Source organism: Camellia sinensis, chromosome 9 (assembly GCF_055761805.1).
Source record: "Camellia sinensis isolate YWXY chromosome 9, ASM5576180v1, whole genome shotgun sequence".
Classification (NCBI taxonomy): domain Eukaryota; kingdom Viridiplantae; phylum Streptophyta; class Magnoliopsida; order Ericales; family Theaceae; genus Camellia; species Camellia sinensis.
The window spans coordinates 197,803,453-197,822,345 of record NC_138969.1 but is presented as its reverse complement, the minus strand read 5'-3'; the positions used below and the strand labels follow the sequence as shown (position 1 = coordinate 197,822,345).

Below are 18,893 nucleotides of genomic sequence, written 5' to 3'. Positions count from 1 at the left end.
GACAGAGAGGGGAGGAAGGGCAAATATAGCTTGAAACATGCTTTATCTACCCTGTTTCACCTCAGAGCAGATAACAAAACTATACGCAAAATGAATGCACGGTCGGCCCTCTGTGGGCCGGACTGGGCTTCAGTGATGCACGGCCGACCCTTGGTGTTTGGTCAGCAATGCAATTCTGCAGAAACAGAGGTAATGGCTGAGGGCGGAACAGAGGCAGTTTGGGGCAAACAGAGCAGCTTTCAAGTGATGTGTATGCACTCTTCATCCATCTTCCTTGGTCTTCATATCAAATGCGTTGTTATTTAATTGTTTCATTAGCCTAATGAATTGTGTTGTTGTATTTTAATTAGTCTAATTAGTTATAGCTAATTAGTCGTGTTCTAATATTTAATTAGCTTAGCCTAATTAATTTATTTTAATTAGCTTAGATAGTTAGCATTCATTACAAATGTTGTAATAAATTAGTTAATAGGTTTAGCTATTTATTCAAGTTTTGTAATAATTAGTTAGCTTAGCTTAGCGTAGCTAGTTAACAGCTAGTTAGTTTATTTATTCAGACCCTTCTTCGCGAGGGTGTAATGTTGTAATAAGTGTGCGTGTGTGTGTGTGTGCATGTCTTCCAACCCCAAGTCTTTCTCCCTTTTATTTAATCTCTTTTGATGGTTAGATTAGGGACATTTTCAATAAGCATGCCTTATGCTTGCATGTTAGCATCCATTTATTTGTCATGCATGCACCAAGGCTCGGCGTATCATTCAAACTGCATTGCAATTTCAATATCTTACTTGAATACGTGTTTAATCACATGTTATCAAATTGACGCATATGCCATATTAGTAGCCGAGCCTATTAATTGCATTATTGCATGTGTTTCTTACTAGTTAGAAAGACATATCATCCATAATCGCTTCTAACTAGTTTTTTGTTTTGGCTCGGAGTACTCGGTAAGTCTTTATGCTTTAGCATGCTTGCATAACTGTGATTGCCTATTGCTATGATTCGCATGCTTATCATGAGGCTATGTGCTTAAATGCTAAACTGCATGAATGTCTGTGGATGGAGGCTTTGTTGTTTGAATTGGAATAATTCAATGAATGTGAATTTTAAGCCCACTTTGTTAAGTGGAAAATCATGTTTTAAGTCCACTATGTTTGGTGGCAAATCTGCATTTTTAAGCCCACTTAAGGGTGGCAAATTCAAACCTCTTTCGCAAAACAAACATGACTTGAAATGTTCCAATTCTTGCGACTAGTCTATACTTGCTTGTGTGCGTCACATAGTAAAGTTAGTTAATAACCAGAATAAGAACACATAATGTTTATAAAACAACATATCATGGTTAGTAGAGGCCGATCTTTGATTAGGCGAGCAGGGGTGCTCAATTCATGACCTTCTCCCCTCGTATCCAAGTTCTCGAGCCGAGGTAACTTTGATGATGACGGACACGTGGCCTTCAGCACGAGTCAGGGTTTCCTAAATTTCTCCAAAATAAAATATTTAGGTGGCGACTCTGTATCTGGAAAAGCAGTCTAATTTTGGCATTATTTGATTTAAAATTGATTTTTCAAAAAGGTTTGCCGGATTTGGACTCTTTGGTGATTATAAGTTTCACATTGCACTTGTGAGACTAGATTTAGAACCTCAGGAGTCTGAACTATGAGGCATTCTTTTCAAACCCTTTCCAAAAGACGGGGCGCGGAAAAAGGCGAGTCCACAGCCATTAGCGACCATCAAGGAAAAATAGATCAAGAAGTTCATCTGGCAAAATATGATAACTCAGTTTGGAGTTCCAAGGGATTTTATCTCGAACAACGACACACAATTCGATGGGAAACTCTTTAGAGAATTATCTGAATAACTAAAGATAGAATTCTGCAATTTCACGCTTACCTACCCTCAATTAAACGAACAAGCCGAAACTTCAAACAAGACCATTCTGGATAGACTGAAGAAGCGACTTGAGAAAGCTAAAGGAAGGTGGACAGAGGAACTCCCGAATATGCTATGGGCATATCGAACTACTCTGAGGAGTTCGACTGGGGAAACTCCGTTTGCCTTGGCATATGGCATGGAGATTGTTATACCATTGGAAATTGGCATGCTAACTATCCAAACTAAGAACTTTGAACCGAATTTGAACAGTGAGGCCATCGTTTTGAAGCTAGAACTTGTTGAAAAAAGAAGGGAAAAAGCACTAATCCATATTGCGGCCTACCAACAAGAGCTATCAAGGAAATATAATAAGATGGTGCATCCGCGATTGTTCAAGATTGGAGACTGGGTTTTACGAAAAGTGATGCGCAACACCTTGGTGCCAGGTGAAGGAAAGCTGGGGGTAAACTGGGAGAGGCCTTACAAGATAACTCTCTTAGCTGGAAAGGGGGCATATCACCTAGAAGACCTGGATGGAAAAACTATTCTTAGACCATGGAACACAGCCAACCTCAAGTTATTCTACTTCTAAGTGTAATTTTTTCCCCTTTTACCAAACAACTCTTTCAACTCATGTAATACATTAACAAGTAATGAAATTGAGTAGCTTATTTCCCCTCAAACTGTTATATTTTTCATAAAACCCTTTGCTAAAAGCCCTCCCCTCCCGAGCTGGGAGTTGGTGGTTTCCTAGCTTTTGAATGCTCAACCGAGCTAATTGTGCTCGAAACCCCTTCAACCTGATTTTGCTCGCCGATGAGAAAGATAGCATTTTTCCAACTTTTAGAATCTCCACCGAGCTGATTTTTCTCGAAGCCCCTCTAAGCTAATTTTGTTCGTTAAGGAGAAAATTGGTATTTTCCCAACTTTCAGAATCTCCACCAAGCTAATTTTGCTCGAAGTTGATTTTACTCACCAAAGAGAAAATTCCCCAACTTTAGAACTTCTGGCCGAGCTGATTTCACTTGGAACCTTTTTGCTGAGTTGGATTTAGTATGACAATAAACAAGTTGGGGTTTTTCCAACTTGCTCCTTCCTTATCGAGCGAAATTTAGCTCGGCAAATAAGAAGTTGGAGTTTTTCCAAGTTGTTGTTTCCTTATCGAACGGAATTTAGCTCGGCAAGGTAGAAGTTAGAGTTTTTCCAACTTGCTCGTTTCTTACCGAGCAGAATTTAACTTGTCAAGGAAGAAGTTGGAATTTTTCCAATTTGAACCTTCCTTGCCGAGCGGGATTTAGCTCAGCAAGGTAAAAGTTGAAGTTTTTCTAATTGCTCTTTTCTTACCGAGCAGAATTTAGCTCGGTAAGGAAGAAGTTGAAGTTTTTCCAATTTGAACCTTCCTTGTCGAGTAGGATTAAGCTTGGCAATGTAGAAATTGGGGTCTTTCTAACTTTCTCCTTTCTTACGGAGTGAAATTTAGCTCGGTAAGGAAGAAGTTAGAGTTTTTCCAAGTTGTTGTTTCCTTACCAATCAGAATTTAGCTCAGTAAGTTAGAAGTTGGAGTTTTTCCAACTTACTCATTCCTTAGAGAGCGGAATTTAGCTCAGCGAGGAAGAACTTGAAGTTTTTCCAATTTGAATCTTCTTTACCGAGGGGGATTTAGCTCGATAAGAAAAAAAGTTAGTTTTTCCAACTTACTACTTCTTTACAGAGCGGGACTTAGCTCGACAAGGAAGAAGTTGGAGTTCATCCAACCCAAACCTTCATTAGCAAGCAGGAATTAGCTTGGCAGGAAAGATTGTTTGCGTCTCGCCCAAATCAAAGAAACTTTGCCGAACTATGTTTTGCCCGACAAGGGGCAAAGACAACATCAACAAAACAAGAAAGCAAATGCGACAACAACCAGTAAAAAGTTAGCGTTCATTCAAATTTTTATGTGGTTACAAAAGGTGGGGTTTATAGCCCGGTTACCAAACAAGAAAAAACAAAAACAAAAATCATAACAAAGCCATTCTTTGCAAATCAAATCTACAGATCGGCAGTTTTCTCCCCAGTCAAGTCTTCAACTCATGCATCAGTGTTAAGTAGTAGGACGGTTGCAAGCTCAGTCTGACTAGCATCTTACAATGTTATTTCATTTTCTTAAAAGACCGATTGCGGAGTCTTATTGGTAGGCTGGGCAGCGTGCACTTTAACCGCGCAATCTGCCCTCGTGGTGTCAATCAGTTTTTGCTCCATGGCAGCAGCATACGATTGCATGTATGGAGGAATGAAGTGGAGTGGGGGAGTCTTGAAGAATTTTGAATTTTCTGAATGACCAAGTTTTTCAACGGCAACCTTCCAACCGCACTGGAAGAAAATATCTTTGGTGGCTTCCACTTGGCGTTCATAAGTCTTTTTCCTCTCTGCAAAGCCCCAGTCCCCTGTCTCGTCAATTTTCTGCAGCAGCTTAGCTCGGTGGTTATCTCGATGCTTCTTCAGCTCAACTAGATACCTTGCCTTTTTAGCCTTCACTGTCTTCTTCTTGTCCTCATCAGCCTTATCCAACCGTTCGGCCAATTAATCTCTCTCAATTGCGGTTATCGCAAGAGAAGCCTTTATTTTTTTTTATCCCGATCGCTTTTACCTTGTTATCATTAATAGCCTTACAAAGACTCTACCTTAGCGTAATCATGCATTCGTGGGCAATAAAATTATTCTGTAAGGCCTGTAGGCAGGAAGAATTCAACATATGGAGATCGAACAATAACATAACAGATTAAAGATGACAATCCTTACTAACATTATGGATTTGGAGGCCGACTTGATGGCCTTCAGGTCGGACAGTCGTGCTTCATCATGTTGGCTGGGAAGAGCAGACCCGTAGTCAAGTTAAAGCCCACCGAATTATCCTTATCCGCCTAGACCGAGGCAGTAGTGGTCACAGCTTGGCCTTTGTTTTTGAGCTCGAGTGACCACATTGGAGGGGCAATGGTGTGGCTAGGTTGCTCAGCTACTACTTGTTTAACCAATTTTTCATGCTCAGGAACAGGCAGCTCGATCGAATCCTCATCGACCAAATGTTGCTCGATGGTGGCCTACCTTGCTCTCTTTCTAAATTGAGAAGAAGGCTCATTCATTGGCCAGCACCAATCCAGTTTCTTGCGCAACTGGCTAGCTGGGTTGGCCTTCAGTTGTCCCGGCTAGTGGAGAGGAAGAGCTAGGTGCAACGGTGATCATTGACTTGATGGCTCTTATTTTGGCCATTTCTTTCTCGACTATCAAATGAACCAAGTTAATTTTTGGAAGATTTAGATCTGGTTCTGGAGAAGGCTCACGCAAAAAGTCAGTAACTTTGCTTTTGCGCGGCACATTGTACCGGTAGGTTGTTTTGTTGCCTAATAGTTCGTGGCAGGAGTGGTTGGGGTGTTTTAGCGTGGCTCTGATAGTGTCTTGGTTGGTGTAGGAGTAGTTCTCCACCAAGTGGCTGTAATCTATAAATAAAGGGAAAGGGTTAGCTAGGTAAAGCACTACCATGAAAGAAAGTAAACCGCGCTACCTTGCTCACCTGTACCCAATTTATTTATTTATATACCAGCCCGATAATTTGCCTCAATGTCTTCATAATTACCAAACACCCATATAAAATTATCATCGTTCAACTCTTTGTCCGGTATGTTTAACTAATTTTGCTCGGCGTTTCCTTACCTGGAGGTACCAGTAGAGACCTCCTTTATTTTTTGCTAAGTGTATACTGGTGAAATATCTCGGCTAGTCTTAAGTTCAAACCCAGAATGCAGTTCAGCGCGGCTACGCCGTTAACTATTTTGTGAGTGTTGGTTGACACCTGGGTCGGCACAACCTAGCTAGTTTCTCTTAAAAATTTGCAAACTAAGAGCCAGATTAGGAAATAGAGCCTGCATTCCACTATTGACACTATGGTGAAGAGGAAGAAATCCAGCTCGCCCTAAGGTGTTTCTCCTTTTTTGGCCAGTTTAATTAAACGTCGTTAAGAATACCAAACTCTCTACGAAACTCAACAATGGCTCTTGGCAAACTAACCATGAAGCGGTACTTTCCTATATAGCCCGGTTTATTTTGTTCGTTAGTTTACAGGTGAAATTATTACACAGCTGCTACGCACGGCGTGAATTGAAGAGATGGTTGCTCTATCATTAAGCGTCACCAGTTTGTAGTGTTGAGGTGTGCTTGGTCAGTCTTAGTTCAATATGCATTATTACAAATGAAGTGCATCAATTGTTAACATGGAAGTAGGGACATGACAACAAAGTGAAACCCAGTTCGGATATCGAACTGAAGCCTATATCTAGCTCGATTAAAAACTTAAGGCTCAATGGTAGCTCGGTTGGTAGTTTGAGTTATGTGATGCCCCAAATCTACACTAAGGGTTGTAGTCAAGGGAAAGTCACTAATGAGTCCTATGGCCAATAACCAAGTAAGATCCCAGATCGCTGGAGGAGTCAAATTGGCGTCCCTTCTAAGTCCAACTTTCTCAGGTGGCGCACTACCTTTTTGACAGATCTTAAGAGGTATTGACACAAGGTCTCATAAGCAACGTTAGGGATTATATTGGTGTTGGATATAAGTAATAATAGAATAATTACGAATATCCTCAATTACAAAAGCTCGTTCCATTAACATTACATCCCAAAAGGAAATTTAAAATTTCATATGAACTTTACAAAACATCAAAAGGGAAATTTTTAACTTTTCTAAGATAACCAAATGTCTTCGAAGGTTTCCAGCTCGACATCTCCTGCTATAAGCTCCTCTTCGGCACTTGGCATGACACGCCGTGAGCTTTGAATGCCCAGTAAACGCACACACACCCAATCCATTTTTTCCCAGTCCAATACATGACAACATTTACAAAAAACAGAGAAAAGGGGGTCTTAGCATTTAAGTTCGTAACACAAGTTATAAGGTTAGTTATTAGTAATCTAAAAATCCCCCAAAGAGATTTCATCATTCTAACTCCAAGAATTGGACGCGGATTATTCGGTATGCCCCCTCTTTTGCTATTTTGTTGCAAACCTTACCTCGGATGCCTACCAACGGTTATATACAGCATAGCGCCACTCGCAGAGCCTCAAAAGAGATGGTAATGATGGGTCTTACCCAAATCCCTCCTTACATCAAACTACCTAGGGTTTGAATACAACCGCTCCATTCAAGGGTTCCGAAACAACCACTTGCACAAGACTTGCTCATTTTAATCCACTACTAATATCAACTTAATATTCTCATCATTTATTATGTATAACTAGTGTGGTCGTCAACCCTCTTTACCAACCCATTTGGTTTTCCCCTTTTTCTTTACATTAAGTTCATTACACATTAGTTGTCAGAACAACTAAGAGCAAAATAAGACCATTCAAGGTAAAACTCAAACATGCAAGTATAACATATATTACAACCAATATGTCATGATGGCACAAAAGCATTAACTACAACAAGAACCACACCATTCAGATTTCCAGCACTACGCCGGTTCAAAAATAAATATAGAAAAAATATTTTTTAAGGGTTTCAAAAATGTGGATTCTTGAGGATTTTTAGAGAATCAAGTCTAGTTTCAAAATCATTTTACGGAAGTAAGGTGGCCCTTTTCGATTTTTAGATATTTAAGAAATACACAGACTCTATCCAGATTTGACAACTGTTACAAAATTTGGTGTTTCTCTTAAAATACTCATTCATTTTCATTGAAATAAATTGTTTTTGAAAGCTAACCTTCAGAAGAAGATTTTTATATAAAAATGAACATGAGACCATTTTTCTATAATTTTCTAAAGTTCTCTATTTTAATAGGTTCTTTGCAGCAAGTATTTAGAAAAATAAAAGGAGTTATAAAAACACATCCATGGCCTTAGCCAAAATTCTTACATACTCTATATATGTCAATTAATACCCTTTTAAAACAAATTTTGAGTTGGTGAAGGTTTTCTATGGAAATAAAATAAAAAACCTTGAGAAAAGCTTGCTTGAAATTACAAGGAAGAAGAAGAACATTTCATTTTCAAACCATACATCATCTAACAAATATAGTAACTCTTAGTATCATATGAAATACATTTTTAGCATGTATTATGAAGGGGAAAACATGATGATTCATTGAGAGAAGAGGTATATGAGATTTACCTGAGTTGCTTAGAGTTTTCTTCCTACTTTCCTTCTTTCTTTTTTTTTTCTTCCTGTTTCTCACAAATTTACAAGCTCTCTCTCTCTCTCTCTTTTTCCAGTAGGTTGCTATGTGTGTGAAGTGTAAGGAATATAAGTTGCTAGAGCCTTGTATTTATAAGCCAAGGAAGAGAGAGAAAATGGTTGAATGACTTGGTTGAATTTCAATGGAATTGATCTAGTTGGGTTAGTTTGTAATTGGATCCAATTAGGATTAGTGTTAATTAATCTTGATTAAGAAAAAGTAATCTTATTTATTAGTTAACTAGGAGACAAGAGTACGTTGCAATAAATGCTAGTCATTTCCTTTTATTTATTCAAAGATATGCCAATATAAATTCAAGATATTATAAATAAAAAATTAATTTTCCTAGTCCCTTCTACTATTCACAGCCAGCTGGTCTTCTACACGTGGGAAATCAATTTTTTTTTTTATATTATAATATAGTAGATATTATATACAATCAATATAAAAATAGTTGTACCTTATTTGATTAAAATATTGGGAATTTTGGGGCCAAAATGCAATAATGAAGAAGGAAAAGGGCTGAATCTGAAATTTTGAAATAAAACATATATCTATGTCATATATTTAATAAAATAATGATAGGAAAAGTGATTTGGGTCACGTGATGCCGATTCGCAACAAAAGGCGAGATACTGGGCTAAAACAGCGATTACCTGAAATTAGGATTTTTCTCTTATAAATTTTCATTCTAGGGTTTTTAAATTATTAATTTAGGGTTTTAAAATGTTTCCTAAGTTCTCAGAGTCGATTAGGGTTTGCCGGTTAGCTCGTGCAGTCATTCCTAATTTCTAGGATTTAATTTGCAAGGAATGGAGAAACTAGGTTTCTTATTGAAGTTCTTCAACTATAAGCATTTGGGGATAATACAAAAAGTTAGGACCTCACAAGTTAATTATAGCTCGATTGGTGAGCTTGGGCTACTGTTCTGGTTTCTGTTCAATTTCAAAGTGAGAGACTGGGATGCTTCCTTAGTTCTTGGCTAGGATCGCGGTTTCAACTCGGTTCTCCTTAGCCATAAATTGGTTAGGAATCAGATGGACATTAGCCCGGTTCATTCTAAAAAAGACTACAAACAGGAAGTTTGCTTAGGCCCCGTTTGGGAACTTACCTTTTTAGCCAAAAAGTCAAAAAAGTTACATTTTTAGCCAAAAAGCCAACAACTCATATCAAAAAGTCAAAGATTCTCTTTTCTCTCTACTTTTTGCATATCTTTTCGTAATTAGCCAAAAAGTCATCCAAAATATATAAATTTTTTTTACCTACTTGTTTAGCCAAATACTCAAAAAGCTACTACATTAGCCTGTTCCCAAACAAGGCCTTAGTCTAGTGTTGATTTTGGATCAATTATTTAGGTCTCCACTCAGTTTAGCCCAGGTTTTTGGGCTTTCATCTCAATGAATCAAATGACGCGCTAACACTGTGTTTGGATTGAGTGATTTGGAGAGAAAAGAAAAGAAATAGAGAGAAATGTATTTCTCTTCCTTGTTTGGTTATCTTAAGTAGAGAGAAATGGGGAGAAATAAAGAGAAATGGAGAGAAACTCATTTCTTTCATAACCCTTATTTTCAATCTTCCCAAAAGTGGAGAGATTGTGAGAGAAAAGAAATCCACAAATGTTTATATTTTCATAATACCAATTTTACCCCTATAAAAATAAAAGAAATAAAATGATTGAAAATATAAAAAGGTTATTTTAGTAATATAACATAAAATAATTTCTTTTCTTTTCTCTTAATGAAATCTAACCAAACAAGAAGGAGAGAAATTACAATCATTTCTTTTCTTTTCTTTTCTCTTATTACTTAAGTAATCATTTCTTTTCTTTTCTCTCCTAAGTTACCAAGTGACTGCAAACTTAGGGTCATTTTGACTCTTAACTTAGATCTAGGCCCCATTTGCACAGATTTAGGTACAGACTAACATCGTGGCAGTGTAAAAAACGCGCGATTAACAGTGTAGTGCATGGGAGATACGAAGAACATTCAAGAGGAATGAGGGAGATTTAGAGAACATACAGGGTTATGGTGCAGAGCTTCGATCTGATCGGAGAGAAAGCCCTAGCAGAGGTTGGCGAATCAATCAATGCAAGGGAAACAACCTGATGCTCGAGAAAAGATGACAATGGCGGTGTTGGAAGCTCTTGGACCTAGAGTTTGGCTTCAGAGAAGATGAATAGGTGACCTATGAAGTGTGTATGGCGTATACACAGGTGAGAGCCAAATAGACGCCAACATTTCGAATTTTAGGACGTCGTGTTGACGGCTGGGGGGTTGCACAGAGCCACTGGTGAAATGCCACGTGCCACAGACTTGGTTGGTTGTCAACATGACTGATTAAAGGGATAGCCACGTAGTGGTGCAAGCTTCGAGGACCAACCAAAAAGTTAGCTCGGCTAGAAAAAGTAATCCCAGTCACGTTGAGGCAAACGGAATTAAGGGGTAATTGAGAGAGGAATTTGTGCCAAATAATGGTCGAGCTAAACCAACACGAACCTAGTGTTGGGCCAAGCCAAAACAGCATGGAATGCAATGTTGGGTTGAGATAAACCAACACGGAATGTGGTGTTGGGCCGAGATAAACTAACACGGACATAGTGTTCAGCTGAGCTAAGCAAAATGGGACATGGTGTTGGGCTGACCTAGACCTTTGCGGTCTTTGACATCGTGCTGAAGTGAGCCCTGCTAGGGCTGCTAGAGTGTGCTGAGCTCGGTGTGGTACGCACTGCAAGCGAGGACCAAGTAAAATGAAGACGGGCTGCGGTCTTTGGCTGAGATGGTGACCAACTTGCCGAAGAGATCGATTGGCCCCTGACTGAGCTTGGAGTTGGCTTGGAAGCCGACTTGATTTAGCTCAGCATAAGACTGTCCTAAGTTAGCATTCTGGAGACACCACAAGTGACTGCTCAGTTGATGTACTCGATGTGGTCCAATGACATAATGAAAAGGAATCAACTTTAGGCACACATCAATATTGTTTGGCAGTTTGGCAATATTGGCGTGTACACGCGTAAAAAAAAGAGAGAGCAGTACAACCACGCATCCAACAAAAGACAATAGAGGTACTGCATGCACAATCTGGGTTTGCATGGTCAGCCTAGATAAAAGGTGCGAACAAGCTTTGGAAAAGGTAAGCAAACTTTGGCAACTCTATGTCTCTCTCTCTCTCTAGCTTCCCTTCTTCCTCTCTAAGAAAGCTAACTTGACCATCAGAGGTTTCCGACAAACCACCCATGGGGTAGCTTATTCTTGTCCTGTCCACAGTGAACCAGAGACGTTCGAAGCGAGATGAGCTTGATAGCAAGGCATACGGAAAGCGACAGATATTTCTCTCCCGTACACTTACAATCTGACTTCAGCTGAATGTGTGCAATATGGTGTCATTGCATTTATTAATATAATGATGAGATGATGATATCATCATCATCATCCTTATCTTCTATTAATGCTCCATGCTCTTGCTCTCTCTCTTTCAAATTGTGGTCTGAGTCAATTTTATCTTCCTATGTTCAGATAGCATATGGTCCCCATTTGCATGAGACAACACTAGAAGAGCCCAATTTCTTCCTTGAAATAATTTTTTTATTTTTTTTAAAAGACAAACAAAAAAAAGAACTAGAATCCATAAATATAGTGAAAAAACATTACATGAATCATCCTAATTCAAACAAGATAACAACCCTTGATATAACAGCTAGATACTTTATTTTAATTTTACCTTTTTTCCCTTGTTTAAGAATTTTTATTTATGTATTGAAGCTTTCAAAATTCTTGTTTGATTAATGGAGTGAAACAATTCCTGCAGAAGTTAAGTTAGCATGCCAACTACTATTTCTCCACACAATCATTGATATTTTGCCAAATATAAATTGCAGGCAGTAGAGAGCTCCTTCCAGCACCTCTGGATCGGATCAAAACTTTGGCGAGCAAGCGCTAAGCCCCGCCGTAGGCTGGCATTGAGCAGTACGATACCCCATCTCCTTATAATAGCAAAACTCAACAAGGCTCGATGTGAAGGTGCAACGGGGATACAATACTGCTAAGAACACATAATAAGTCACAGCAAGTATAATGTAAGGCTGAAATTAAATTTAATTATAGAGAAGTCCATATTCAGAACAAATCTCAATCAACCATTATACTTTCGGTAACCCATTTTGTATTTTACTTCTGTATTCTTAGCATGTGTATTTTAATTCTGTATTTTTAGAATTAGTGACGAGGATACTTAGCAAGAAGATATCCCAAGAGCTGGATGTTTTTAATCTCATTGGTAAGCTTGCACATACAACATGCATAAACAAATGGCTCAATTTCACTATTATCTCTTAAATTATTATCATTTTTTTAATTCGTTCTTAAACTATCAATTTCACCTGTTAGTTCTTTGATTTCAATTCATATGATCCAATAAAAAATAATCTGTCCAAATCAATAATGGTAGAAACCTAACCTAATGGGGAAAAAAATAATTTTATAATTTGAAAACCCTAAATCATGTAACCAAACACCCATCTTCATACTTGCACTATATTACATAAATCACACCCATCTTTCTTCTCCAACCCTTATTTTCAAAATAGTGAACCAAAAAAATGAATGGTGGGTTGTATGGTTTAAGTTGTTCAAATACTAAACAAAGGCTTTAACAGCTAATGATTTGGACAACTATCTTCAATTGGACCATTAGCTAATATCAGAAATTTTGGTGACTAAATTGATGAAATTAATAATTTAGAGAAGGAATACAAAAAAAATGGTAATGGTTTAGGACATCGACGTAAAATTAACCCAAAGCAATTAATTGCATACATTTGTTGGGTTCAGCCACAACCAAAAGCAGGTCAAGAGTTTGCACCCATTTCAGAGAAGAGCTATAATTACAAGCAAGAAAAAGCAAGGCATTGTACAGTCAACCCAAATTTAAAAGCATACCTGCACTGGCATAGGAATATGCACAACATTACACGAAAATATAGATGTTCATAAGGTTTTAAGCTTCTTAAATGCATGTCCTCCTCATTTCTAGGCTAATATTGTTGGAAAAAATCCAAAACAAGAGATAATTCACACAGAATCAACTGTTAATATATATAGAAACCTAATAGTCCATCCCAGACTGACTCAAGGAATTGCACCAAGGTTGTGGTGGTCATTTGGTTGGCCCTCTGTCTTTGAAGGTACATTATAGATGTTCTTGAGTATGTCCTGCATTTTACAATACATCATCATCTGCGATGTTTCGTTTCCTCCAGCACTGCTCTGTGATGCTCGTGAACTCTCTTGAAGCTTAATCTTCTCAAATAGATACTGTTTCTCAGCTTCAGCCTCGTTCAAACGCTGTTTAAGATATCTACTAGCATAATCTTCCTCTGACTTCTCTGCTTTGGCAAGTGCAATCCTTTGAAGCCTCTCAGCTTCTCGCCTAGCCTCACTGGCCTTGACATCAAACATATCAGCCTCGGCCTGTTTAAGCCTCACGATGCTTTCAAGCTCGTCAATTTGTTGTTTCTTTCTCTGCCTCTCCATCTTTAGAGCTGCCACTTCCCTACCTTTGTCCTTGAGCTCTTGATCACAAGCCTCAACAGCCAGGCGAGCTTTCTTTACCATACGCATCTTCTCCTCTGCCACCATTTCCATTTTTTTGATTGCTTCCTGCACAACATTGGCAATCCTGTTGAATGCCTCCTGTGGGGCTATTAGCTGACCACCTTCCTCACTTTCAGAATTCTTCGAGGGGTCCACCTCAAGCTCTGTACAAACCAGGGAAAAAAAATTACAGAATGAATTGAAGAAAGAGAACTTTGCTCATTCAATAAGCATAATTCTCTGTTTCAGCTATAATATAGTGTGTTAGAAACCCAGCCAGCACCAATCCATGTTGATCTGGGTTTCATCCATATCTCTTTCTTAAGGCTTTTAGTTCTTTCACATGCTTATACTAGAATATGAAATTCAAATGGTTATATTCCCTTCCTTTCTTTATTCCTTAACTGCCAAATAGGATAAGAATCCATAAGAAGTATATGATAACTAAATTCTAGAACAAATATGATCCATGGTCCTCAAGAGTTCTGAATGGAGGGAAACATATATTGTAGATTTCCACAATATCAACAGTAACTGCAAAAGCATCCTAGCAAGTTCAAGGGTAACTATACAGCAGGTGTTATGAAGCACATCATAAATTCTCCAACCAACCTAATATCAAGCAATTCAGATGACATGGCCACACGTATGTCCCAGGGAAGGCGCTGGTTTAAGGGTCAAACAGTTAAAAAAAAGTCCGCAAGAAATTATAGTACTTGGAAAAATTTAGCATTAGTCTAATTCAATTTAACTAAAAAGATAAATTTAAATGATATATTGTTACAAACATGATTAGATTGCTATTAAAACTTGGGATATAAAGAGCATTAGTTATATGGCTATCAAGAAATTCAAAAAAAGGGGAGAGAAGAGAAGTACAAACATATGCTAATGAGTTCAATCACACAAATCTACTACAAAGTATCAATAATTACTCCATACCAAAAAAATTGCACAACGAAGAATGTGCTATCACGCATCCTATGTATGTTACAATGTGTGGGAGAAGAAGAAGAAGAAGAAGAAGAAGAAGAAGAAGAAGACGGGGACGGGGGGGGGGGGGGGGGGGGGGGCGCGGGGGGTTGGGGGTTGGAATTGCTCCATTCTTCCACTCCCCACCAGACAAGCAGGCGAGAACACCATCAGGGGAAGGACAGAAAAATCACATAAAGAAAGGCACTCTTTCAATCCCCGGCATATATTGTTCTCCTCCCAACTCCAACATATATATGACAGTCATTAGTGCCGTTTAAAGTCAGATGAACATAAAAGATTAACAGCTTAAGATGATCATAAAAGATTAACAGCTTGGTCATCATAGGAAAGGCCCATCCACAACAACTTAACCGTGAGTCCATTTGTATACTTATATTTGTTTGGGCCGATAAAAAAAAGTTATTTCTGTTTGGCCTTCACTCTAAGTCCTTAATATGCATCACAAAAACAATCTCATGCTAATCTGTCACTATTGGAAATCTGTAGACCTACTCCGTAAATTATTAATACTGCAGAAATTTTATGCTATCTACACATGGCTCACAAAATGGAGTCACAAAGTTGATTAATTTAGAACATGATGGAACCATACTAAAAGAAACTAAAATATATGCATTCAAAGCAATTGAAACAAGTGATGAAGAAAGAAAGCCTAAAGCCAAGCAATTTCTCTGCCTTTGTGGGGATTATTATCAACAAGAATAACCGATTAATTTGTCTCAGATCCATTAATTGCAATTGATATTTAAACATGTATGCAATTAAGTTTCCACTTGGCTCGCTATGATTTTCCATTTCTGTTAAGATTACCAAAGAAATGAGTACATCTAACAAAATGTTTTCATAATCATACCTTGAAAGAACAGCAATATTACTTTACAAGCCACAGCAGGTTCCGCCATCCCGCCTTTCAGTTTGTCTATGAGTTCGTCACACTTCCAGACCAGTTTTCTCCCTCGTGGATCCTCACTCCCACGGAAAATTCTACTCACATAATCAAGTTCTCTTATCAGTGCTTCCCGATCCCAGCTTGGTGCACATTGTTGGAACACATCTTTGACCCAACCCAATAACTCGGATGTCCTATTGCAAGCTCGGCACCCGAAAAGCATATCTGCTGGAACTGAACCCGTCTTAACACCAGGGCCCGGGCCAATCAGTCCATTACGGATAGCACAATCTGTGTGCGTCCAATGAGAACATGAATCACAACCAATCCATCGGCATGTGTTCACTTCAAAATCAAACTTGTTACAGATCACACACATGCAAAGGTTGCAGAAACCATTCCTCATAGAGCAAGCTTCACAGTTACAGTCCTCTGCTGGAAGGGGACTCCCACAGGCAATGTTTCTACACCTTTTGTAGAGGAAAACCTCAATGAGAGAAGCTTGAGAGAGACTGACACTTGGATGCAAAAACGCCTGAATCCCAGTCTTGATCGCGACAAGAATTTCTAGCTGGACCCTGTGTGCCCTAATCAATGTCTTATCAGTCAAATCACTCCTACTCTGAACCAGCTTCTGCAGAGAGAGAAATTCGTCTCTATGTAGAGAACCACCTGTTCCTTCAAGAATAACCCGAATTTCAGTCTTAAGCTTTTCGAGAAACTCGTCTGGAAGATGCTGCATTCGTTCGGATATTATATCCACTCTTTCTCTGGCCACATCTCTGAGAGACATCTTATCTGAGCTCGAAATATGGCGGATGACAGAATGTTCAGCAAAACCATTCTCCCCTTCCTTCTCTTTCTCCAGTTTTTTTGCAATCAACGCATCAGCGGTAGGCCATGTTTCACGGGAGCTAGCACTTTCTGAAGGAGATTCACGGACTTGGTCTGAGTTTGAACCACGCTCCTGAAGATTGGGAGACCCACAAGCATCTGGTGAAACCAGGGATAGGGATGTCTGCAGTCCTCGTGGCTGTTGACGAGGAGGCAGCATTTTTGGTGAAGGTTGCTGATGGAAATGAGACCCAGATGACGTTCCCATCAAACACTGTGAATGTTAATTCTGACAGTAAGGTAAACAATGTTCACTCTATTATCCAAAGCGCTTAACAAGATCAGTCACTAATTCACTTGTGTATCTAAAGAAAAATAAAAATAAAAATACACACTAATTGGAAAAGGTAAATTGAGACCACTGGCTAAACATACTTCCTTAATCAAGAACAGATATTATCCCCCAACAAAATTAAATATCCAACAGGATGATTATAAAATTCAGTAAAATACAATTGGCAAAGACCTATCCCTAAGTTTCAAATGTAATTTTGTATTTCTTTTTTGAATTGTATTCAAACCAGGAGAATCAAACTTAAAACATATTATTCTAAAGCACTGTTTCCAAAAGCAAAAAAATTTAAACTTTCTCATCATTCAGATGCATTCTTTAATAACCAAGAAAAGCAGGCACTTGTGTTTTCAGCCACCCACGGTAGTACTAAAACCTCATGATTTTGCTTAAAAATACCAAAATATAAATAAATGCTTCAATTAAGAAGCTTAATACAAATTTAAAAATAATAGTTTAGCATGAAATAGTTTCGAAATCACACTCAAATGGGTTTCATGAAATCCAGGACACACATTTTTACAATCTAATTCTTGTTTATATAAATCTAATGAACACCCCCCCCCCCCCCCCCCCAATAAATAAATAAATAAATAAAAATTTGAGACTTTTAGCATGTAGATGAGCACACACGTCCTTGGAAAGCACAAAATCAGCAACCCAACTAGGATCATGGTTACAATAACAGCAGTCACAAAATTAAAAGATTATTAATTTGATTTATATATATATATATATATATATACATATCCAACTAGTTAAAGAAGAACCAAGGTTGGACATTTTCTAATCGATATGACAGCTAAAACAGCAGATCAAACTAACAAACCCAGAAGAAAAAAGCTTCAAATTCACAACCAAGGCAATCAATTGAATTGAACAGCAAAACATAAGATAGAATTAGAAAGAACAAAGAAGAAATTCACTAAGACCTAGGGTTAGTTTAGCTGTGCGAGATAGATCACTCACCAGAAATTCTTCAATAGATGAAAGAAATCAAGAGAGAGAAAGAGAGAAAGAGACCAACGACGAGACTTGAAATCTTTGATTATTGGGATTTTGCCCTCTTCTGTGAAAACACAACAAAACCCTAGTTCACCCAATTCATGAACTATTATTATTATTAAGCACAAAGAAAAAGAAAAAGAAAAAGAAAAAGAAAAATAGCCGTTTTTCAGTGTAGATAGAAAGAAGCTGTTGATGAAACGGCGAAGAAAAGACCAAATTGACGAGAAAGTTGTGTCACCGGATTGGCCGGTCACCTAACCGGTCGGCCCCTTCCCTCACAAACGTTAATTTTCTTTTCCCGCGTGGTTGACTTTTGTTAATATACTGTGTCACATGTTTTCGTAGTAAAAAAATTACAGTATTTTGTATTTATGGGACAAATTGAGATGGTGTTAACTTGATTTTTATTGTTTGAAATATTGAAAATCATTCAGTTGGTTTGGTTTCAGTTTTTAGAAAATAATTTATAAAAAAATTTATTTTTTATTTTTCATATTTTAATGTTTTTAATGAATTTTTTAATATTTTAAATAATTCTTTTTTTAATTTTTAGACATCTAACATAAATACACTTAAAAGTATAATATTTGTAAAAAAAATCTTTAGAAAATACACTAAATATCAAAAAATAAAAAAATATGAAAATTTAGTATATTTTTCATATTTTTGTGTATTTATTAATTTTTTAAAATATTGTTTTCCAAAAATTTTACTATTTAAATACATCTTAAGTAAGATACATCTAAAAAAGTAAAAAAAAAAAAATTACTTAAAATTTAAAAAATATTCACTACAAATAAAAAAACACAAAAAAAAAACTCAATTTTTAAAAACTGAATTCAGAAAATTGAAACTAAATTTTTTAAAGAATATAACTAGATAAACGTTCTGTTAACGAATGGTGCTAAACAATGTTTTGAGTAGGGACAAACCTAAAAATATACTCTCCCTTCTAAAATAATAGTATATTTTGAAGAATCTAATTTTTTTGTAGTACAATTATTACATTTTAAAAATATTTATTTTTTTAAATTACCCTTTGATAGTATATATATATATATTTTTTGAGAATATCAATTGTCATAATTGTACTTTTTGTATTGTTAATGAATTTAAAACAAAGGTAAAATAAAAAATTCATATTATTTT

At 37.4% G+C, this 18,893-nt stretch overlaps 2 protein-coding genes across 4 annotated transcripts; one reads left to right on the top strand and one right to left on the bottom strand.

Annotated features, from left to right (window-relative positions):
- Positions 1 to 1,999: 1,999 nt before the first annotated feature.
- LOC145800040 (uncharacterized) lies at positions 2,000 to 2,464 on the top strand. Its single transcript, XM_082889701.1, has one exon. The coding sequence runs from the start codon at positions 2,000 to 2,002 to the stop codon at positions 2,462 to 2,464; it is 465 nt and encodes a 154-aa protein (XP_082745827.1).
- A 10,516-nt stretch (positions 2,465 to 12,980) lies between these two features.
- LOC114267541 (OBERON-like protein) lies at positions 12,981 to 17,999 on the bottom strand. 3 transcript variants are annotated; one of them, XM_082888388.1, is made up of 3 exons: positions 17,706 to 17,999; positions 15,515 to 16,673; positions 12,981 to 13,829 (listed from the first exon to the last, which is right to left on the bottom strand). In XM_082888388.1, the coding sequence occupies exons 2-3, from the start codon at positions 16,650 to 16,652 to the stop codon at positions 13,201 to 13,203; spliced, it is 1,767 nt and encodes a 588-aa protein (XP_082744514.1). In that variant the 5' UTR covers positions 16,653 to 16,673; positions 17,706 to 17,999; the 3' UTR covers positions 12,981 to 13,200. The 3 variants fall into 3 exon arrangements, with proteins under 3 accessions (XP_082744514.1, XP_082744515.1, XP_082744516.1); XM_082888389.1 differs by having other exon boundaries at positions 15,515 to 16,658; positions 17,706 to 17,992; XM_082888390.1 differs by having other exon boundaries at positions 15,515 to 16,619; positions 17,706 to 17,969.
- Between the last annotated feature and the right edge of the window lie 894 nt (positions 18,000 to 18,893).